The sequence below is a fragment of the Prionailurus bengalensis genome, chromosome B4 (assembly GCF_016509475.1).
Source record: "Prionailurus bengalensis isolate Pbe53 chromosome B4, Fcat_Pben_1.1_paternal_pri, whole genome shotgun sequence".
Lineage (NCBI taxonomy): Eukaryota > Metazoa > Chordata > Mammalia > Carnivora > Felidae > Prionailurus > Prionailurus bengalensis.
Window position 1 is genome coordinate 98,919,685 of NC_057358.1, and position 24,877 is coordinate 98,944,561.

A 24,877-nucleotide genomic window follows, 5' to 3' on the forward strand; every position below is an offset into this window, starting at 1 on the left:
GTTCACATTCTTACGAATGTATTCTCAAGGGGCAGATGACAAATTAAAGTTTCACTGTTCTCCAAGTGAGAATTTTCTAGGATTTTGTAATAATGGTAGTCTAATAATCTCCTTTACAGCAATGCTAAAGTCATACACCACTGTTAGGCTTTGAATTCCTTCATTAGATTAAATATTTAGGTTCCACAAGAGATAAAAGTAGATATAGTAAGTGGGCTCAAAGAAAATAAGAAGAAACAATGACTTTGTAGGGAAGAATCAGAGAGAAGTGATCCTTGTAGAAACTTATGAATTATTTAAATGGTGGTAAAAACTCACTGAGAAAACTACCAGATGCCGTTTATAACTCAGGACAATGACACCAACAAGAAGAACAAATGGCACAAGTTCATAACAAGTATGGACCAGAAGCTTATACACATATCATTAAATTCTAGTGCAAGATAGTAAACTTCATCTCCTTGGCTAAGTTCTCATTTAAAATGATGAAAAAAAATCACAGAGATGGAAAGCAGGAAACATTGCTATTCTTGAACCAGAAATACTATGACATAGAGCAAACAGCACTGGAATAATGGAAATGCAGGTTGAGGAGAAAAGCAGAATGGAATTCAATATAAATGCAAGAGAGAGCATTTCCTGGGATTGGTCCAATCCTTGACAAGGAAATCCAGAGGAAACCCAAACTCAAAGACAAGAGGTACTAGGACAAGAAACTGGCTGTGGAGCAACCTGGAGGTCCCCCACTTCCTTTAGTGGCTGACTACAGATTTTTCCCTCAAAATATAGTCCACAAGAACAGCTCTCTAAATTAAGTCGAGAATCAACTGAGGGGAAGACAGATCCTGATTAGGTGTGTTGATTTGATAGAGGAAAGTGAAGCAAATTTCTAAATGCCTCAGATTTCCTCAAAGTGCATGGAGAAAAACAGAAGGAAAGGTCACTCCACATTAACTGAAATACAGTAAAGTCCTGTCTCCAAATAGAGCATCCTTTCTTAGACCTTGAGAGGGTTCCTAGTTTGGCCACCCACTCTGAAGAAGGGAATCCTAGGTTTCTACCTGATCCTGCCTATATACCCACATAACACTATAATCAACCCCTACCCTCTTTCAAAGGGAAAGATATGTGAAGAAAATCAGTGGCATAAAAAAGAAAACAAATTAAATAATAGAAAAAAATATCCATAGAAGAATCAGAGTTAATACCAGAAATGTAAGAGAACTTTAAAAAACTGTCTAACTAGTATCTTCAGAAAGATTCATAAAGATATTCTATATATAGTATCCATTAAATGAGAGCACACTGATATGGAAAAGGAGAAATCAGAAAATAAAAGATGTATTGAACAAAACAAATGTGTTGTCAAAATAGTGAAGTTCATGTACCAGTTTGAACAGTATCTCCCCAAAATTCATGTGCACCTCAAACCTCAAAACATGACCTTATTTTGAATTACCATCTTTGTAGAGATAATTAGCTAAGCTAAGATGTGGTAATATTGGATTATTATGGGCTATAATACAATAATTGGCATCTTTATAAGAACTAAATGAAACACAGAAATGCAAAGGGAAGACCAGCATGTGAAAACAGAAACAGAGATTGGAGTGATGCATCTACAAGCCTAGGAACTCCCAAATTACCAGCAACCACCAGAAGCTAGGAGAGAGCCATGGAACAGTATTTCCCTCAGAACCTCCAGGAGAAACCAATCCTGCTGAAACCTGAATTTCAGATTTCTACCCTCCAGAACTGTGAGAGAATAAATTTCTGTTGCTTCAAGACATCAAGCTTGTAGTAATTTGCTACCGTAGCTTTGGGAAAATAATCTAGTCAGTTAAGCGCTATAATACTGCGTTTGCAAAGTGATATGGACATTCAGGAAGAAACTAACTACTTTTGAGAGAGTTTAGAAGGTATCAAGTAAGACTTGATAATTACACAGGATACTAAAAGATGATTGAGTAAACCTATTACAGCCAGGAGGAGAAAGTATTCCAAGCAGTAGAAAACTGTATGCAAATGCAGAACAATGTGAACACATACCTGAAATTCAGAAATGGCAAAACATGTGGTCTGACTTCAGTCAGTATTTTACTGGTGGATTATGAGACGTATTATTAGAAACATAGGTAGTGGACAGATTCTGAAGAGTCAGGCAAAACAGAGTATACCTCAATATGCCAGCCATAAAGGGATTTTAAACAAGAAAATGGCATGGTATATTTATGCTTTAGAAGGAATTACTCTGTCTTGGACCTGAGGTCACCATCTTCTTCCTTGCTTTCATTTTGTTTTGCTTCCTCACTACAATTGCTCCTTCCTGGACGTTTTTCTAAAGGAAATATTTATTTGAAGTAAGTTTCTAAGGAGAATTTAGAGCCACAGAATCTCATTAGAAGTTTTTGGATCCTCAGTTCAGTGTAAGCTTCTAGCTTTGGAGTCTACATTAGATAGTCAATTTAGAAATTATGCAAAAGTTAATATTTTCTTGGGCCTCAAACCAAAATAATAACAATGCAAAGCTAACATTTCTTCTAGAGAGGACTTCTTAGTCCTCACCACCTTTTTATGGTGGGGAATTATTGTAACCAAAAATTTTAAGGGACATACTTGCATCTAATTTCACCACCATAAAATCTATGAAATGGCTGTCTATAATTGGGTAATTGGTATTGAAATATAAAATAAAACTTACAAAACATAATACAAAATATTATAGTGTTAAATCCCTTGAAAGAAGAACTACTGATAAACCAGACTCTTAAATCATGTAATCACAGAATCTTGGATTAGAAAAAAGTCAGAAGGTTTTGCTTGTCTCACTGTGCGACAAAAACTAGAAAGACATTCTTGATTTCTCTCTGCCTCATTCACTGCACCTAATCAATCAACAATTCCACTTTAACTATGTTCATTTTACTTCATCCGTCTGGCCACTGTCTTAATTCATGTCACCAGTATTTCTTACCTGGATTACTACTGCAATAACATGCTAAACTACAATCCTCCTGACAAATTTGCACTCCTCGGCACCAGCCCAATCCCCTCTTCAGGTACAAAGGTTTCAGAACGATATTCCCAATTACAAATCTGTATGCCATTGCTCCATTAAAAATTCTTCAAGAGCTCCCCCATTACCACCAGAGGAAGACCAGACCCTCTCAACAGAGCTTACCAAAATTTTGATCCAATCTCAGCTTCTGTCTCCTGCTACATCTCACGATCCCTTACACAGTGCTGCAGCTGTCCTGAGTTACTTACAGTATCATGCACAGACCATGCCTTCTTTCCCTTTTAGAATTTCGTGCAGGCTTTCTCTCCATCTGAAAAGTCCAGCTACCTCCTCTCCATCCTCTGGTACCAAGAGAGACATTTCCTCCAGGAGGTTTTTTCCAAACTTACCAAGACTATGTTAACTTCCAAAATACGCTACGCCTGCTTCTCCTGGAGATCTCATGTCATTGCACTGTCACTTCCCTTTTGTTTTTCTCTTCCAGGAGACCACGAACTTCTTAAAGGCAGGAAATATGCCTTCACCTTGCCAGTTGCAAAATGCCTGGCATATAATACATACATGTTAGATATTGTCCTAATTAATCACTACTTATTCTTGGGGGATAAAATTGAGTACCTACAATTTCCCAGACAGTTATCCAGTATCCACATGAGAAATCTCAGGAACAAACAACTTATATTTTCATGAACTTTCTAAATTCCAGAAAGCTTCCTCAAATTGTGCTATTGCAACCACACCATAATAAATGATGATGATGATGATGATGATGATGATGATGATGATAGAACTGACATTTACGGAAACAGGCACTATGCTGAATTCTTTTTTTTTTATGTTGGTTTTTTTTTTTTTTTTTTTGAGACAGAGTGTGAGCGGGGTAGGTGCAGAAAGAGAGGGGGACAGAGGATCTGAAGTGGGCTCCAGCTGACAGCAGAGAGCCTGATGCTGGGCTCGAATTCATGAACTATGAGATCATGAACTGAGCCGAAGTCAGATCTCAACCAACTGAACCACCCAGCTGCCCAAAGGATTCTTAACGTGAATATACTCAGTCTACTTTCATAACAATTCTTTAAGCCAGATACTATTATTTCCAGTCCAGATGAAAAGTAAAAGGGTTAGAGAAGCAAATTTATGAAAGTTACACAGCAAGCAAATGGTGGAGTCAGGATTCAAACTCAGCCAACTGAGTCTAGCCCTTAGCATTAATTCACTCCCACCTCAAAACCAAATGTCGGAGAGCCCGTCTTTCAACTCTTTGGCCTTAAAAAGATCTGTAATAAAATAATAATAATAATAATAATAATAATAATAATAAATACAATTAAAAAATAAAAATCTAGTGAAATTTGTTTTAAACTGGCTTCCAAATTCATCTGTCAATGACACTCTTTTGAGGAACAACCCTTGTTAATATCCTAGAGAACTGCAGATCTATAAAATGCACTTTGGGAAATAATGGTCTAAGCATGATTATTGTCCTAATTCACTGTTAAATTGCGTTTGCTCTTGCAACGGTCACATCAAAGTACTGGCATGTACTGGGCTAGGAGCCAACTGCAGCCCCAAAGATGCTCACTTGATCTGAATCTTATCCAAATCTGACTACTGAATTTGAATCTCTGGAGTGAAACCCAAGGAACAAAATTCAGTCATCATCTTACATTATTTCTAGGCACATCTAAGATTCAGAACCACTGTTCTGGAATACACTGTGTTTTCCAAATAATAGTGTTCAGTCTTGCCCTGGACTGGGTATCTCACACCTTATCAGGAAATCTCCTTTCTAAGCCTTTCACTTCCAGATCCTTTCACTTCCAGTTTCAATCTTTCTTACCTCTCAAGCCTCTTCTCTGGCCCTCTGGTCTTTCTAGTACCATGGCATGGCATTCCTCCATGTTTGCACACTACTCAGTTGACCTTCCTCTTGATTGCTGGAAAACACTTATCTTTTGGAAGTTAACTAAAATGTCATCTCCTCTGTAAAGTGGGTCCCTCCTCAGTCTGTGTGTTCATACTATACTAATGTCTCTATTGTGGCGTTTAATGTATTGTATCGTAACTATGGATGTACAAGTCTTCTTTTTCAACAGAATACGAGTGTCTTAAAAGGAAATGTCAAACTTTAGCCCTTCTTGCTTACTCAATACAAACTAGTCCTGGCCAATAGTTGAAGCTCAATAATTGTCAGCTAAGAGATTCGAAAGCATGTTAAAGCTTTTGTCTTTGGTGCTTGGTTCTTGTCCAGTTTGTTTAGCTAGAGAGAAATGTAATAACACCCGATGACAACACGTTATTTCATAAGCCAATCCATACAAGCAAAGGGACAGGAAACACAAAAGGTTGTTGGTAAAGAAACCAAACGCTGAACTGAAAGTCAACTACTCAGAAATAATGTTACCAAGAAACTAAGATAGAGAAGTCAGATGAATTAAATCAATGATTGATAAATAAATAGAAGAATGAACAGATTTTGAAAACCAATACTCAGTACAGTAAAAAAAAAAAAAAAAACTAAAGAACTCAGACTGCACATTACAAATTGAATTGAACAGCACACTCAGTCACTCAGTTAAACAACCCTGTTTTTGCATTGAAACTAATCAATTTTGAATGTCGTTGAAGACTATTAGTGAATTAAAATATGCTTGATTTCATTAACTTTCTTGAATTTTATACCTCTGGCAGTGTACTCTAAATATCAAAGCACCATCAACACCTTATGAACCCGGAAATTAAGCATAAGCTCAAAATATTTCTCAATCATGATAAAGATATAATAGTCCTTCAACTTCTATATGACTGTGATAGGTTCACCAGGCCCAATCATAAAATTCCAATAGCTTAAAAAAAATACTTGCAGCTTACATTCTGTTTGCACAAAAAAAGGGCCAGCTAAGGCTCTATTCTCTCCACTTCCTACTCAATTTATATGAAAGACAAATTTTATTAAAGATATTTTAGAAACCTTCATAATGGCCTTCTCATTGCTTACCTCAAGAGAGAAGCAAGGCAATTCAGATGATAAATCAAACTATAATAGTAAGGAAGTTTATTCTTGCTATGATTACTTTGTTATTGTTTCCAATACAATTATTACACAATATTCACTTTTAGCAAATAGCATTTTACCGTAAGTCAATAAACATAAAAATATCAAATTAAGTAACCCTATATTTGAATTTCTGTTGTATAATTTGCAAACACAGACACAAATTTTACATAAATTCTGAATAATTTCTGCTGTTTTCATTGAACCCAATCTGACAAACCACTCAACAAATAACTTTATTCTGGTTCAAACAGTTTTTGCTTAAACATGTTGTCTTAAATTTAGAATTAACAATATTATTTGGATATATCGACAAAATTACTTATAATCACTATTTTAAAAATGTATTTGTATTTTATCATTTAGTGAACAACTTAACAATTCTGGACAAAGTACTGGTGTAAAGTAAGACCAAAAGGTGGCTTATTTTCATCTCTGGAACTCTCCATAGAGACATCTCAAACGAGAGAACACCTTCCATTGCTGAGGCGAAATCACAGAACACCAGCCAAGAAAGGCTATATTGACCTTTGCTTCAATTTTCAAAGATGTCAGCAATGTTGTAAGATATGTAAAGAATAGCAAAACTCTAGGATCTGATAGCAAATCACCAGGGTCTTCAAACAGAAAGTAAAGAAGACATTATTGAGGCGTCTACATAGAATTTTCTTGATACATGGAACGCTAAGGAAATGTCAGATTACAAAGATGTCCTTAGTATTATGAACTTTCAAAGGAAAAGGTCAGTCAAGTGAGTGCATAAATTATTTAGAGTGTCTTTTTCCCAATACCACCAGCGACACTTTGGCCCAACTTCTTCTGTTTTGGTTCCTGTAAAATTCATTCTCTCAAACACCCCCAAATTTTAATGCTGTTATACATTTCATCACAGTCTGGTAAGCACCACCTTTGACAAACTGTCCACTGAAGAAAGGCTAAAGGAAAAGTTTTTCTGCCCCTATTTACTGACCTGACAACAACATCCAATCTCATTTGCAGATCTTAACAAGAGCTCCAAACCTTTCACTTTCACTCCACTGACTCACCCGTTATCTTGTGTAAAACCACTATAATCTGGTTAATTACATGTGAGAACACAATGCTCTATAAAATATATTAACCATTACTAACAGAGTGAACTAGGTTCACACTGATAGATTCCCAAGGCAATAAATCAAGTAAGAGTAGAGAAACATATTATAAAAGGCACACACACACAATGGGATAAAGGGAAATAATAGGAGGTAAATGCATAAGCAGGTTAGTTTTGAGGCCTTAAAGGTAGTAGAGCAGTAAGATGTAGAACTGGTAGAGAAGGCAGCAATGGAAGGCTGTACCTGGAGGGGAGTCTGGAAATAAAGTGAATACATAAAATAGTAACAATTTCCCATGACTAAGCAACAGAATAGGGAAAGGGCAGACCCTACCCATGCTATTCTTAACATGCTTGCTGCTTCCTAAGAGCTAAAGATTGCACATCTAATGTTAAACACAGTGCAGACTAAGCAACTGAGATTGAATGGGATAAATCAGAAGGTCTAAATTCTAGCCTTGCTACTGTCACAAGCTAGCCATAGCTATGAACAAGTGAGCTCCCTCTTCCATGAATTGAGGCAATTGTGCCAAGTGATCACCAGTGTCCTTCCAATTCTATGTCTAATGAACACCAGAAGTCTGTCATATATAACAGTAATCAATCTCACTTAAAAAGCATATATTTTGGATATATGTACGTATAATACATACACACACGCACACACACACTAATATTCTCAAATCAAAACTTCAAGCCATATTCCTACAAAATTCTTTCATTGTTTAAACATATAAAAATTTTATAAACCTATCCCCTGAGTACGCATCTATGTTAACGACAATGAATGTATCCTCTTTTTATGTAAACATGTATATCTTTTTTTTTTTATTAAATTTTTTTTTCAACGTTTATTTATTTTTGGGACAGAGAGAGACAGAGCATGAACGGGGGAGGGGCAGAGAGAGAGGGAGACACAGAATCCGAAACAGGCTCCAGGCTCTGAGCCATCAGCCCAGAGCCTGACGCAGGACTCGAACTCACGGACCGCGAGATGGTGACCTGGCTGAAGTCGGACGCTTAACCGACTGCACCACCCAGGCGCCCCAACATGTATATCTTGAAATAGAAAAACTATTTCCCCAAAAGAGAAATATAGAACACGATATAATACATATATATTTACCTTTAAATATTCTTCATTAGTGGGTACATTAAAATATAAATTTATTTTAAGTATGTTAGACAGCATTCTATTCTCTGTTTATTCTAATAAAAGGAGTTATGAAAGATATTAGAACTCAATAATTTGACATTATTTTGTAAACACTTAAATGTGTGTTAGGCATATCTGTAAATCCTCAAGTGAATAAGACTTTTCCTTCTGTATAAGATACAGGAAAGGGAAAAGGATGGTGTCTTTGACAAGACACTTTTCAAATGGAAATAAAACGGAGATTATCTAATCAGTTATCCTTGTGGTGGATGGATATACACCTGCACTGAATCTCAGATTTAGGAAATGACGGAGCCAATCATCTTTATGGGTTTCATGACTGAGCCACAGCAAAATGATTTCCTGAGATCAATATGTGGTTGAGGGAAAGCTGTTTTCAATGGGAACAGGAAGCTAAGAGCTAACCTGTTTCTATGGTAACCAGAGCAGCAGCTACCCAACAGCTGTAGGGAAAAAAAAAGGGCAGAAAGTTATAAGTGTGAAAAAAACAAACAAGAAAAAAATCAATACTGGTTTACCTCATTAGTGTAATGGTCCTTAGAGTACAATCACAATGAGGGCAGACATTTTGTTTCTCCCCCACCCTCTCCCCAGGGTTTTTAGCAATCAGTACCTTATTTTTCCTCCAAACCTCAAAATCTAAAAGCTGGAAAGAAGTTTGGACACTAGCTAGCCCAATGTGTCATTTTCTTTTTTCCAGAATAAGTCAAAGGAAAGCAAGACTCAAGAAGATGAAGTAAATTCTCCAAGGTCACACCACTGGTTGTGAAATCTAGTTTAGTGTGTGGGTCTCATATATCCCACCCAGGCAGTTTTCCAATATTGCTTCCATATATTCTCTCCTCCTGCTCTCTCCTCCACCTAAATACCCACATTTTAGTCACTTTCTGTGAAAACATTGACTATATGATATTAAAATTAATGACCACCCTTCAACCTATAAGTAAAAGCAGTGCTATCTATTCATATATATTTATATGAGAGAGATTGCTTTTTGAAAAAGAGTCTGAAATTATGTCCTTCATACTGAAAAAGAGTCCTTCATATTTCAAAAAGAAGTGGATTAAGTTTGTATAATATATTGATGGTTATTGTTTACACTACGTTGCCGCTACATATTTCCTTCTGGAGATCTGTGCTTCTCTTTCATCAGTCCTTTAGTGCCCTTTACTATTTCATTTAGACATGTTTTTAAAGGTTGCCATAATAAAAGGATATGACCCGGAAGTTCAAAAAATATGAGGCCTGAAAGTGCATTTTTTGTAGTAGTAAAAATAAATGATAATGATATACATTGTCAAATGGGAAAGGTTGACCTGCATGTTTCTATATAAGGCTACACATTCCTTGTGTTCAGCTGCTTTGAAAATAAGGCTCTCAATAGAGAAGAAGAATTTCTTTGACTTGCATTAGTTTTGTCAACTCAAGTCTACAAATGAGCTTTTAGCAAAATATCACAGAATAAAGTCATACCTAATCTTTCCAACTACATTCACCTTTGGCATGCCTAATACTCAGCAGTGAATTAAATCACCTAGTTTGTGATCAAATACACAACTGAATATATAATTTTCTATTGAACTTACTTGATTCTTTTTTTTTAATTCACATCCAGGTTAGTTAGCATATAGTGCAACAATGATTTCAAGAAGGAAGAACTTATTCGATTGTTTTAATGATGTATTGAATTAGTTACTCTCTGAACCTATCCAATACTCAGAATAGAAGTATAAAGTTAATTACTTTGTGAACTCTACAGTTAGCGGCCTGGAAAGAGTCAAAGGACACTTACATGTTTATATGGGCAAATGCAAAAACACCAGACATTACAGCACACTTTTTTCAGGGGTCTGAAGTTTGGATTAGTATTGTCATATAGTTGGCCATGACTTTTAATTAAAATGGAAAGGAGATGAGGACCCTAAATAATTTGGTTGTTTTGTATAAGTACAGCCTTCATCACACTGTCCAATAATATTACAAAGACAGAGCCTATAAATCATTGTAAAAACAGAAAAACCAAGATAACACTTTCATCATAAAATAAAGACTAACAATACCTTAACACCACCATTTCTAAATAGAATGTCTTCCTGAATGTGTCAGGCAATATTTCCATTTTTTTTTGAAGAAAATTTATCTATAATATCCCTGGAATTTTTTTTGCATTTCTTAATTTAATAGATAATGTTTTTAGAAAATGTTTTATTATAAATAGAGTGGTGAGCTTATTGAGGGCAAAAGACTATATCTTCTCCATGTATTCTGATAACTGACATAGTTGAGTGACTGCATAACCAATACTCACTGATTAAATATTCTAAAAATTCTAATAATAGACAATAATTTTTTATGAACAAAGCTATATTTGGCCAATAATACTTTAAACTTCAGCAATACTTACAAAAGAAATATTAATACTTTTTTCTTTAATCTTAATATGTGACTCAAATAGTCCATTCCTTATTATAATTTTTTAACTTAAGCGTTACACTCAAATCTGGCACACAGTTATTTAGATCACTTCTTTCCTATTTTATCTGTGGTTTGAGGAAGAGGAAAAAATAATCCACAAAAAGTAAATTAAATATGTACAATTCTGAATCCAATTCTACATATTGAAATTTAAATTTTAATAGTTTCAAGGAGTATATTTTAATAATTCTGTGGAAATAAACTAATTTAAAATTACTAATAAAATGAGTATTTTCAAAATCTAACAAATGATTGATTCCCTATCATAGCCCATGGATGATTCAGGATGATCTGCACATAATGATAGAGGCTGGAGAACACACATAAAATGATCTGGACCCAAAGACCAAAAAGCCAATATCTTAAATGTGGTTCCATGGCAGTTATTCTTTCTATGCTCTTTAAAGGTAAAAGAAAAACAAAATGCCCTATCACCTAACCAAAGATAAACAAGTGACCAAGGAAGAGCGAGGAGAAACATAACTGCTTTCAGCTCCTTAATATTGGGAACAAATTACTTAAAATATTTTGATTCTGGTATGTTGACCTTATCTTATTTTTTTTTCACTTCTAAAAAATCCAGAAGTTCAATCAAAGAATTTCGGCCTGGCACCTGTCCACTTACCTACGATATAATGTTTTCAGAAGAAAGCACATACAACCTTCATTTCTCTTAAACTTAGATATTAAATTGGGAAATATACAATGCAAAACATTTTCACAAATACATCTATGCATCCTTGATTTTTGCTATTTGTAAATTTCACCCAATGGCATCAACAGAATAATTTCTCCTTTTATTTCCTGATCTCATTTTTTTTCAGAACAGGTTTCCATGACCACTTATATTTGATTTCTTATAAATTTCTATTTGGAATACTATTCTTACAAATTCATTTAAGTATAAAATATAAACTTTTTTACCAAGTTAACCTGAACAATTTTGACCTTTTGAATATGTATTTACATCATAAATTTAAAGCAATAGAGGAGGGAGAAATGCCAACCAAAACAAAAAGCAAGAATACAATGTTACAAAATTCAGCTAATTATCTATCCAGTTCCTATCACTGTGGTTTCATTCTGGCACTTTAGTTCATAAAAGTTAGAAATAAAACATATCTGTTATATAATTGAGCCAATCTCCTCAATATTGGGAAAAGATAAAGACATTGATGACAGGTATAACAAATTGAAATAGGAATTCAGCCAGTTAAAATTGTTCATCTCAAGTATATCAATAAAAGATGAACTAATGTAAAAAAAGTAAAGAGGGTTTATAAAAGTTAAATACTTAACTTCTACTAAGAATGAGACTTGTGGAAGTAAGACCACAGCTGAAGCAATCCACTTGATAATTGACTTATGTCTCCTAGAATCATGTCCATGCAAAATATTAATTTCATCCTGTTGACCTCCCAATGTAATATTATTTATCAAACTAGTCAGATAACATTAAGTCAGGCCATAATCTGAACTAAAAATGTTCATATAAAAATATTAAATCACATTTCAGTAAAATGGTGACTTCTGATTACTCTTTTTAGGCAACCCCCAATAACTTGAAAAGGGATTTCCCTGAAGACAAGCCCCACAAATGTTAGCCAATCTGAAAGATAGCAAAACATCACATATCAAATGGTCAATAAAAATGCGAAGTTCAAACAGGTTCAAGAAGTTAATTCAAATCCTGTATTTTGACTCTAATGGTGGGTGGTGCAGGGTAAAACCTCTACCAAAGACCTCTACCGAAGGTCATAGATGACCTTTCAAAGTTAGAATTCTAGTAAGCGTCTTATCCTGCATTAAATCTCAAGAGCAACATGATCTGCAGATTTCATTAACCAGTCAGTTATAATCAGTGGTTATGGTAAAAAGGGCCTGGGGAAGACGTCATGAGACCTCCAGCATAATTTTGGATCTGCTATTAACTTGCTGTATGACCTTGGCCATCACTTAGCATCTCCAGTCTTCATTTTCCTCATCTATAAAATAAAGGGTCTTCATGAAGTGACCTCAAGGAAACTTTCCAGATCTGTGATTCTCACCTGATTCTACTTCTAATGGCTCTTTGACCTTGTGTTAATCTCTAATACATCTGTGTTCTTTCCTCACCTAAAATGGCTACATGTCAAACCCTACTACTGTTAAAATGAAATCTTAGGAACATTTTTTTAAAACTATTTTCAAGTTAATAGTCTACCCTTTGATCAATAATCAATAAAATCAATTTCCATAGCAATAATAAAAATGAAACACCATCTTAAAGTTTTTGCTATGTAATCTAGGCCACAATGAAATCTATTATATTATCATGAGGAAAGATAATAAGACATTCTGTCTTTTTTTATAGCGTGCAATCTGGAAAAAAAAAAATCACATGATGAGCCTGAAAACAAATTCAGATTATCTTTTTAGCCACCAAGTGGAAAGAGTACTGTGGCACTCAGCTGGAATAAAAAACAAAAAAAACAAAAAAAAAACAACAACAAAAAAACCCAACCACAGATGTAATGGTCATGAGTCTTTGATTTAATTTAAGTAAATATGCACTTGTTTTTGTTTTTGTTTTGAAATCCAACTCTTGTTGAATTTATAGAATGGTCTTAACAGGAAGAGCTCAGAGTTGACGTTATTAATTCCATATTCAAACACTAAAATTTATGTATGCATTTAAATGCCAGATCCAACAGAGGAGCAATGCTTAAAATTGTCTCATTCATATTCTATTTCAAACTGAAAACAAAACATATCCTCAGACTTCTACAGTGGTATCAGAAGCACATCTTCTGACAAGTTATCAGATAGACAGCTGCACAATATCTCAGATGCAGAGACTTCTGACATACAGAAAAAGACAATAATGAGGATGGAGCCATAGTGAAGCTGCCTTGGGGGTATTTTTTCCCAGTGTCAGAAGCAAACCAGACACACACAATTGCAAAGATTTAACTAAATACAGTACTCTGTGCTCATGTATAATTAAAAAACATTCACATACTGTATAATTTTTTGGTTATTTATATTTCTTTTATTCCCTTTAAACTGGAGAAACCAGTATTGGTTACTTTTATAGTCCCTTCATGGGATTCTGAAAAATTAATTGGGAGTCTCAAGGACTAAATTTAAACTGTCATTCAAGCTAGAAACTGAAAAGAAAAAAATTGAGGATGGACTCACAATCTGAAGAGTAAAATAAAGTTTGCCACAATCTAAATTACCCAGATTTAGACCATCGGACTAACCTAGCTTCACCAAGTGACCAATTCAGAGTCAACCTGTAAGAAACACAGATACAGCCCAAGGGGAAAACGACCAGCTCCCAATTTCAACGTGCAGGTGGGGTCCCTGCTCAACTCACTGGGACAAACAATTCAGCTTTCTTCCCCCTTGGAAGGAGACAGGCCCAAATAGCACTCAGGAGAGTCTCTTCACAAAGTGACCCCGCTGGCCCACCCTCTCCCCACCCAGCCACACGGGTATATTCCATTTTCCCTTCTCTGTCTTCAGATTAGATCCCTAATTGGAGCCACTGCTCTGAGGGGTCAGATGTGGAGTGTCAGGCCTTCCTTACTGAAAATGTCAAATCGTGATGACCAGAAGGCCTAAAGAAACATCCAAACTAACGAAAAAGTTGGAGCAAAAGAGTCAGGAAAAACAAAACAAAACAAAACAAAAAAACCCTCAAGGTGAAGCGCGACACCGGTTTCAGGACAAGGTTCCGGACAGACTTGCACCGAGAGGTCGACCTTTGCCCTTCAGTTCCCATCTGCTAGAGTAAATTTGTTTGAGTTGAGGACAGGTGGAGGATGGAGGGGGCGGGGAGGATGGCGGGCAGGGTCCCGGAGTTTACCTTGCACCAGACGGGCTGCTAATCTCATCCTTAGGGAGCCCAGGTTCCCTTCTCCCTCCCACCCCCTCCCGCACCCCAGAGGCCCTTGGTGGAAGAGAACCGAGAGTTGGGAAGGAGCTGGAGCAGAGGGAAGGGGGCGGTTCTGGCCTTACCCTGGCGGCTCTGGACGAGTAGGGGTCCTCGAAAAGGGCCCACATGCGGGGCTGCAGCCTCCTCCAGCGGCCAGACTTGCCGTCGGGGCCCCCCAGGCCCGCGGCGTCCTCGATGCCCAGCCTCTTGGCCGCCAGGTCTTCGTCGTCGCCGGGGTCGCCGCCGATGAGGTCGGGGGTCTCGAAGATGTCGAGCGCCTCCTCGGCGTCGCGGTGCTGCCGGTAGGTCATCCAGCAGCAGGGCTCCACGTCCGTCTCGTCGATGCCCCAGAAGGCCAGCTCCTCCTCGAAGAGCGGCCCGCACACGTCGGCGGGGCAGTGCAGCTTGCCCGTGCGGTAGTAGTTGAGCACGTAGGCAAAGACGCCCGGGTGCCGGTCGAAGAAGAACTCGCGGCCGCCGCCGCGGGGGCTGCAGTTGCCCGCGCCGCCCTCAAAGCAGCCGCCCGGCCCGGGAGACAGTGGGGGCGGTCGCGGCGGCGGCGACAGCGAAGGGGGCGACGGCTGCAGCTTGTCGCCCGCCGCCGTCAGGCAGTCGCCCGGGGGCTCGGAGGCGGCGAGCAGGGCCAGGCGCGTCCCAGGCAGGGTCTTGAGGGTGCTGCGGTAGGTCTCGTGTCGGGTGCCCCCGACATTGAGGATCACCCTCTCGTTGTTCTCGATCTTGCCCATCTCTGTGGCTCAGACATGACTGGGGGGGAGGCGAACACAGCGCCAAGTTAAAGATCTCGGCCGTCAGAGCCGCGCCGTGACCCCCACCCCCACTCCCAGAGCGAGTCCCAGGAGGCAGGGCTGGAGACGGGCGAGGGGCAAAGGACCCTCCCAGGAGGAAACGCGCGCCCAGCTCTGTCCCCGCCTCTAGCAGCACACGTTCCCCGGGCTTCCAGAAAACTGAGGTGGTCTAAGCTTCCCTGACCTTCCAGGACACCTTCTTCCTGGCCTCCCACCTTTCTCCCCTTGCTCTGATCTCTCCTACTTCGTCTTTTCACCCTTCACTTCCCTCCCCTCTCACAAATAACCGGCTCCTAGGTCCTAACCCCCACCCCTCCTCTCTCTCCAGACCCCTCCTCCCTTGCCCCCTTTCTCTCCCCCTGCCCTGGCCCCTCTCTTCCGCTTTCCTAGACCCTCTCTGCGCCCCCCCTGGCCTGGAGGCAGTTCTCTTAGGAAACGAGTTTCCTCCACGGAGACAACTTGGTGGTGCTGGGTGAGAGCCCCCGGACGGGGCGGGGAGCCCCCCACTGCGCGCGTACCCTCGGGACTCTGGACGGCTCGCAGCGCCCCGGCACTCAGGGCACCCTTTGCGTGCCCTGTTCCCGGTTCACCTCCACTCTCCCTCACGGACCAGGCACAAAGACTGAACGCAGAAGTCAAAGCACAAAAATCTCCCTGCTGTTGCCTTTCACCAAGGAGACCTGTGACTAATTTCCTGATCCAATTTCCTTTTCACATTATTGTTGTTGTTGTTGTTGTTGTTGTTGTTAATATTATTATTACTTGGGAAAGGAAACCACTAACTAGGATACATTTTTTGAGAATACGAGTGATCAACGCATCCCACCCCATCCCCCCTTCCCAAGAAAAACAAACGCCTGGGGGATGGAGGGTGGGGGCTTGCTTTCTAGGAGGGGCGAGGCCCTGGGAAAAGCCGCTGGAGGCACACCCCCTGGATCCCTGAGCTGATAGCGTCCCGGTTTCCAGTCTCCCAGCCACCTCTCCCCAGGGCTTCACCTCCACATTCCTATTGCGGAATGTGGGGGGATGCCTGCCTGCAGGGTCAGCATGCCCTTCCCGGCAGATCACCCCCTTCCCCTCCCGCCCCCAGATACCTTAACGAGACCGACAGAAAAGTGGTTCTGCTTTGGTTTCCGAGTGGACGAGCTTCTCCGGGCAGCCGGACTGAGTCCTGACACCCAGCCGAGCAGCCCTGCTCCAACGAGAAACTACTTGTTGGCGTTTTCCGGGTTCAGGTGGTTGGGCCGCTCCTCCGGGCGCTGGGGTCGCGGAGCCAGCCCCCGCCGGCCGCCGGGCGCGCTCCCCGCCTTCATTCTGCGAGCTGCGGGCTCGCCCCGCGCCAGCCTCGGCGCCCAGAGTCACCATCGCGCAGGGCTGGGCAAACCATGGAGCTCGGGGCGGGTCCAGCCGGCGCTCCGCGACCCCGCCGGGAGCGGGCACCGCGGCTGGCCGTGGCCGCGGCGGAGCTGACCGCAGGTCGGGAGAGCTCGCCCACTTGCTGGGGAAGTCCCCCGGCTCCGACCTGGACCTGCAGGTTTTGTTTCTCCCCCGCAAGCAGCCGCCGCCAGAGCGGTCCCTTCCGCACCACTCGCCGTCAACCACCAGCGCCAGAGCACAGAGCTCGGGAAAGGGTGGGTGGGTGGGTGGGTGGGTGGGTGGGTCTGGGGAAGCTCTCTTGTACCAACCAGGTTCATATATTTTTCTTCCGTGAAGCTCTATCCCCACCCTCTCTGGAGCTTCTGCCTGCCTTATTTACACCCCACGCTCCACACCCTTTCTCTTCCCACTGCCCCACCCCTCCCAACAAGTGACAGAGCATCTCTAAGACCAATTCCATTTTTTTTTTTCCTTAATGACAGCTGAGAGGAGAGAGAGGTCTACTTACAGGTGACAAGTGAGTCTTGTTTCTCGAGTCTTACACATGGCTCTGGCTTGCTCTTTCCAGTCAAATGTAGGTCTCCAGTCACCACATCATGGTTACATAAAACAAAACAAGTTTAAAAAGTTTATTCCAGGAACATAATGCTCTAGCAAGTGAAAATTCAGGGTTCTCTATCAGAAGCTACAGAGGCGAGCTACAGATATCCAAGTACCAAAGGAATTATCTAATTGCTCAATTCCTCTCTCAAATTTTATTGGGCCTTGTATAGTTTGCTAGGGCTGCCATAACAAAGTACCACAAACTGGACTGTTTAAACAGTAGAAATATTACCTCCAAGCGCTGGAGGTAGAAGGTAGAAATTAAGGTGTGGCCTAGGTTGGTTCTTTCTGAGGGCTCTGAAGATTGGACTTATTCCAGGCCTCTCTCTTTGGTTTGCAGATGGCCATCTTATCCCTGTGTCTCTTCACATCATTCTCCCTTTTATGCAAGTCTGAGTCTGTCCAAATATCCCTTGTATATAATAACACTTGTCATAATGCAATAGGGCCCACCTTAATGGCTTCATCATTAAAGACCTATCTCTAAAATAAGATCACATTCTCAAGTACTGGAAACTAGGACTCCAACATCTATCTTTCTTTCTTTCCCTTTTTCTTTCTTTCCTTCCTTCTTTCTTTTTCTTTCTTTCTTTCTTTCTTTCTTTCTTTCTTTCTTTCTTTCTTTCTTTCTGAAGGGGTAGTGCTGGGATACAATTCAACACATATCAGTTCATACCACCAGAGTGTGTGTTTCTGTGTCGGTGTGTATATTAAGAGAGAGAGACTCTATTCCACAGGTATAGCTTAAAAGTATTGAAGGCCATGGAGTAGGTAAAACACTGGGTTGTACGTAGGAGGAAGTCTCTCTCAAAAAACAGATACTGATATTGACACTGTGATTTGGAAAGTATAAGAGTTACGAGTTACTAATAAAAAAGTTTTCACAATATACAGGACTGCAAGATAGGAAGTTAAATATAAATAGTTCCTTAAGAAAACACCTATCTTTTATGATAGTAGATGACTAAACAAAGTAAAGAATTAAAAGAAGTCTGAAAGGTCATCAATGTCTAAACTAATATAAGAAAATATGGCATGGATACATTTGTAAGAAATTTACTAACAGTATGACAGTAAAAGTGTAGTAATAACCTAAGGAATAGCTATATGGACCCAGCCTTGTGACAACTTAAATTTGCTTTACTAACACACACTCACACTCAAAAGTATAAAGCTTAAATGCTGAAGAAGTGATTGTAGTTTAGCACCATTATCAATGATTGAGGCATTTCTTAAAATAACAGTGATAGTAAATTTCAGTTGCCAGGAAATTTCCAAAGAAAAATTATATTCTAATTATAACATGTGTTCTCATATTGTCTAGATGGTTCCTTATATAGTTTAATGTAAATTCAATAGGGAGAAAAAGGCATATGGTTTGCTTTAAAATAAATTAGCAATAGTAAGTGTAGTAGCAGAAGCATTTATAATAGATAACATTTACTGAGATCTTACTATGTGCAAAATGTTTTACAAAAATTACTCCTTCTAATTAAAATGGAGGAAATATTCACATTAAATTACAAGACTTCCAGAAAGTAACTCATATAGATGGCAGAAATCAATAATGAAAACCTTCAGCTTGATAATATTAAATTTGTCTTTTGAGGGATCTATAGAGAAACCAAAGGAAAGGGGGGGGGGATGATGCAAAGGAATCGTGGAGGGGAAATGAGAAAACAAAGGTCTAATGAATCAATTTGAGTCTAAGTTTATATAAGCTATCTAGAAATAATCACATTGACAAGAAGATCATCTTTTAGAAGAATTCACACTTTTCTTGTGATTCATAAAGGATTAGATGTGAAATTCAAGAACAGTTCAGATAAGTTTGAAAATAAGAAATACGGAAAGATAAAAGGATGAGATATGCATATCAATGAAGAATTGATAGAAAAAGCAGTGAATGAAATACAGTCTCTTTTATTTTTTTTTTTCTGGTCAATATAAGAGGCAAAGATCCTAAAACAAATATTCCATCTTTATTATGTAAGACAGGAGAGAACAGAAAACCCCTCCAGCTAACTAACTCCCTGATGCTTCTGTAAAAGACAGATAAAAGTGAAAAGAAAGCAAATCTTTGAAAGATGGCAATGGAAAACTGAGGTGGAAAAAACAGTTGTGGTTTCCTTTGTTGGTCTGTGTGGAGCAAGGATTTAAAAGACCATATGGACATTACCCCTGGCGGAGAAGCAACTGAAATGCTGCTTTCTTTATATCCTTGAGTCAGCATCACAGAAGGCTATGGAAACTGAGCACTGCATCACCACCAGAAATGTGGCTTGATCTCATTAAGCCACACTGTGACTGTCACAATGACATACTTGTAAAAGTTTAACTCTTGAACAAATTAACTCTTATAAAGTTCACTGTAAGAATTTTAAAAATATTAGTCACCTTCAAAAAGCAGTATATTCATGAGCAAAATGCCTCTGCAGATTAAGAAACGGCCACAATTTCCCACCCCGCCCTGTAGATATGCCCCCTTGTAATGTGGCTTTGCATCTGCTCCCATCAAGTCTGTTTCTCCAGCCCCTGAATCTGTACTGGCTTTGTAGCTTGCCTTGGCCAACAGAATGAAGTGGGAGTGATGTACCAGTTTAAACCCTTGGTTTCAAAAGGTCTTGCATACTTCTGCCCTCTCTCTTTTTGGAACCTGACCCTAGTGCTATGAGAATAAACCTTAGCTGGCCTGCTTGATGATGAGAGGCATAAATACCAGTCTCTCTCTCTGTCTCTCTGTTTCTCTCTCTGTCTGTCTCTCTCTCTCTCTCTCTCTCTCTCTCTCTCTCACACACACACACACACACGTGAGCACGCGAGCACACACCTTTGATACAAAGAGAACCACCATTAGGAAACAAGTCAGAAGATATAATAGAGGAAGGATTTAAAAGAAACGAATACCTAAAAGAAATAAAATGCCCTCGACAGCTAAAACTCCTTATCTCTGCCCCTAGATGATTCACAGCTAATTCCTAGAAGCAGAACTGCCTTGCTCTTATGCATGTGTCCAGAAGAACTGTCCAGCTGAACTTAGCCCAAAGGCACTGACCCACAAACTTATGAGCTTCAAAAACACTGTTGCTAGGCTATTAGGTTTTGGCATTGTTTATTTACCAAACTGATTCATCCTCCTCTAAGCTCCTTTTATCTGAAAAGTAAAATATATATATATATGAGCTTACTTACCTGCCCTCTTAACAATAACATTTATATCATATATTGTGAATTCTAAAAGAAAATCAATATATGATATATATTTTCCTCATTTCATACATTTTTGGGAGGCAGTATTTCGCAGTGGTTAATTCCACAAGCCATGGAGGCAGGTAAAATGGAGTTCATCTTCTGAGTGTTACTCACTAGATAAAATCGCACAGCTCCTTGAACCTCAATTTGTTCTTCTATAGAATGGGGAGGATGACACTATAGTTAATATGAGGATTAAATGATATAAGGCCAATAAATACTTAAGAAAGTTGCACATTTTAGGCATCTATGTATAGTAACTTTTATTGCCAAATAAAGAAATTTCACACCAAATAGCATAGTTAATGACTGACAGAAGCAGGACAATAACCAAATTCTCTGACGGCAATCCTAACCCCTATATGTTGTACCATCCTGCTTTGTACCGAAGTCAAAACTAGCTCAAATACCAGATAATTCCATAGAGATGTAATGAAACCAAATGCTAGAATTTTTGCAATAAGTCTGCATCCTCCTCAAATTATTTTAACTTAAAAATATATGTACTGGAGTGCCTGGGAGGCTCAGTCAGTTAAGCATCTGACTCTTGATTTTGGCTCCAGTCATGATCTCACAGTTCGTGAGTTCAAGCCCCAGGTCAGGCTCTGTGCTGACAGCATGGAACCTGCTTGGGATTCTTTGTCTCCCTTTCTCTCTGTCGCTCCCCTGCTTTTGCTCTCTCTCGCAAAATAAATAAATAAACAAAAAAATATATATAGACCACCTTTTAATGACCTATTTTATGCAACACACAATTTTTTTTAAATATCCAAAATAGTTATTTGTGACAATTATGATAAGATGGATGTACATTTGAAGAATTCATGGATTACTAATTTTACAACTTGGTCATTTGATTTGCAAGAAATATTTATATATTTTTGCATTGCTTGTCAAGAGCCAGAATCTTTGCATAAATAACCAGCATAACAACATAGACAGTTAGCCAATTTGGGCTTACTGTATACTTAGAAAATTAATGTGCAAGAGTGCTGAGAAAAGGCATTTTACATTGAAGGAAGGGAAAATTTTTCCACGAATATAGGATGATGTTGACTGATGAACATTAAAAGCAAGAGTTGAAAATAGCCTTCTTGTTGCAAAAAATTCTGGGCCATAGTCCTCTTCACCAGCCATTAATTTTAATAGATTATGATAATAGATAGATGATAATGATAGGTTAGATAGATAAATGATAGATAGGTAGATGGACAGATAAATGATAATAGATAGATAGATAGATAGATAGATAGATAGATAGATATAGATAGATAACCTTAGTAAATGGAGCAGCCCATTATTCACACCACACTACTTGAAGTCATTGTAACTTACATAGGGGGTAAGATGCAGTAGTTTTTTCCTAGGATGACTGCTCTACCACTAAGTGTTAAATTTTTGGCAGATATCAATAAAGTGCACTTTACTTTCTAATGTTCCTATTCCTCAATAAGTCACGGATGCTAGATAAGACATTTCATTAAAATTTTATAATCTGTATTTTTAGTACTTTCCTGCCTTCTATTGCTAATTATTTCTTACTTGTATGACTTACTCTACAACATTATATACATTTATAGATTCACTCTCTAAATTTTCTTTGTAACTCCCCAGCCTTAGGAGAGCTCTATGCTTTGAAGTGCATCAGACTCCCCTGAGAAGCTTTTTAAAATGCAAAAGTCTCCACCCTGAGATTCTGATTCAGTTCATTTGTTCTGCACCAATTTCTGCAATTGGAAATCTATGTTTTTTAAAAGCATTCTATGCTTCAGGAAATGTCCATGGGAAGCTATATTGAAGTGAATGTTTATAAAAAATATGACAAGACATTAGCTGAACATTGCATCTGCAGAATATATCAAGGAGGGACGGGACAGGAAGAGAGCTAACATTTATTAAAAGATAAGCTATAGATACATATTATTTTATTATTCATTACAGTAAGTTTAACAAGCAAGTGTTGAAATACTCATGTTCTTCATATCAGGCAAGAGATTGTTAGAGTGATTCGGGAAAAAGAATTATTAGTAATTGCAATAGTCAAAACTTTCTTAAGTACCCAAGTACAAAATAAAATGCCAACAGTTTTAGATATAACTCATTTGATCCTCAGCCTCTGATTTTACCAGAATTATACTAATGAGACTAAGACTCTGAAATTTTACAATAACTTGCCCAATATCACACAGCTAATAAGAGACAGCTGGTAACATTCAAACCCACAGGTGTTTAATTCCAATGGCTGTGTCCCAGAGAGTAAATGGCAGAGCCATGATTTGAATATATGTAGAACCATGATTTGAATAGGAAATAGAATTTAGACATGACCAAAAAAATAAATAAACTTGAAAGATACCAATTGTTTAGTGAATTGAAAACTCATTATCAAAAGATCGCAGAGCGGTATCTCCTCCTTCTGTTAAATAAACAGTGTATGATAAAAACGTAATCAAAACAGTAGATATTTGAAGAGGACTCTGTTTGTATTTCTTTGATACAAAAGGAGAAGAATGGAAACCAGGAGTCACAAATATTGTACTGTGAAAGATTGGAAATAATCAGGTTGATCTCCCCAGGAAATAAATTAAGCTGAAAGAGACTAGCAATAAAACTAAAGCTGGTATAGGCACACCACAGTTTAGCTTCATTATTAGGAAAACATCTAGACAGGTAGAAGAGCAGGCTTCTGAAAAGCTACTGTATGCAGGTTTCAAACGGAATTGAGGGAAGTAAAAATAACAGTCAGGGCAAAGGAGCAGTTCTAAAGAGGATACAGACAGAGGAAAACATTATTGAAATTCATCTCCTTTAACCAGACCACGGAAACCTACTTTTCAATTTTATTTTTATTTACTTCTTAAAGAAATAGAGCTATGGGATGGCACAGAATATCATGCAAATGGGGGGACAGAAATAAAAAAATAATATAAAACTACAATATGGATTACCTTGATAAAATCAACCTCTTAAAATGTTAAACCACACACCAAAACACACAATTAATTGTTTTCAAGAGATATAAAACACTTTTTGAATTTCTGTTAGGAGAAAACGTCTATTTCAATGCTATATTTAAATACATAATCTCTTTTAAAAATCCAGTATCCTCTGAGTGTCTTGAACCCTTTTATTGCCAGAATTAAATTTGAACATTTAGCTAAATTGATTTAAGAGCAGCATTGGTTGATTTCATTTCATTACTCTGATGGGTGATACAATTTATTAATGAAATGTAAGCCAAAGGAAAACTCACAATACACATTCCTCCCTAATCCTAAACACAATACTCCCTGCTTTTACTACTAATCATTTCAATAGGTTGTTTTAACCCCTTTTAGGCAAAGACCAAATGTATATATTGGGTAGTAGAAGCAAGTTAACAGCGTATGTGAAGACTCTTAACTAAACTGTTCCAAAGGCAGAGCAAACAGAATGCCTAGAACTAAACTCATCACCCACCACTTCAATCCCCAATTGAGCCTTCTCCAACTCTTCCTGAAATCTTTGAGTGACAACAATATGCGCAAGCTAAACATTTGGAAAACATTTGTGACTCACTCCTTTTTCTATCTCATATCCAAAGTCAACTCTGTTACCAAGTTCAGAAAGTTTCTTCTCCTAAGCATCTTTCAAGTTTGTTCACCTTCTTCCATTCTTAATTGTCCAAGCAGTCAACGTCTCTTACCCTGCAAGGTATCCACAGCTCTGTAACAGAGCTCCCTGTCGTCAGTATGATGTCACAAAATCTATTCTGCATGCTGCAGTCCAAATGGTCTTCCGGAGAATAAAGATATTTAAGATGTCCGTGCTGTTTTGATTGATTACCTCTCAATGGCTATCTCTTGCCCTTACAGTGAATCCAAATTCCTTCAAATGTCCCTGTTCATCTCACCTGGGGCTTTTCTTCCCAATGCTTTCTCTTCCTTAAACTGGCTGGGGACATTCCCACATGCTGTTTTTGTTGTTTTGTTTTGTTTTGTTTGTTTTGTTTTGTTTTGTTTGTTTTGTTTTCTGGAACCCTCTGAGCCCTCCTTACATGTTAACTGCTACTCAACCTTCAAATCTCAGTTTAAACATGATTACTTTCTCAAGGGTTTC

General features: G+C 38.6%; 1 protein-coding gene across 14 annotated transcripts in view; it reads right to left on the minus strand.

The window, feature by feature from the left end:
- The window catches only part of KCNC2 (potassium voltage-gated channel subfamily C member 2), a 203,059-nt gene extending 185,436 nt beyond the window's left edge, over positions 1–17,623 (minus strand). For 6 of the 14 annotated variants that reach the window (XM_043561461.1, XM_043561462.1, XM_043561457.1 and 3 more), the window contains exons 1-2: positions 16,642–17,113; positions 14,825–15,506 (exon numbers count right to left, since the gene is read on the minus strand). In XM_043561461.1, coding sequence (XP_043417396.1) covers positions 14,825–15,487 — 663 coding nt within the window. In that variant the 5' untranslated portion in view covers positions 15,488–15,506; positions 16,642–17,113. Of the gene's footprint in view, positions 1–14,824; positions 15,811–16,065; positions 16,198–16,641; positions 17,114–17,432 lie in introns of those variants that run through there. The other 8 variants (XM_043561454.1, XM_043561455.1, XM_043561451.1 and 5 more) reach the window with 7 other exon arrangements.
- Positions 17,624–24,877: the final 7,254 nt, after the last annotated feature.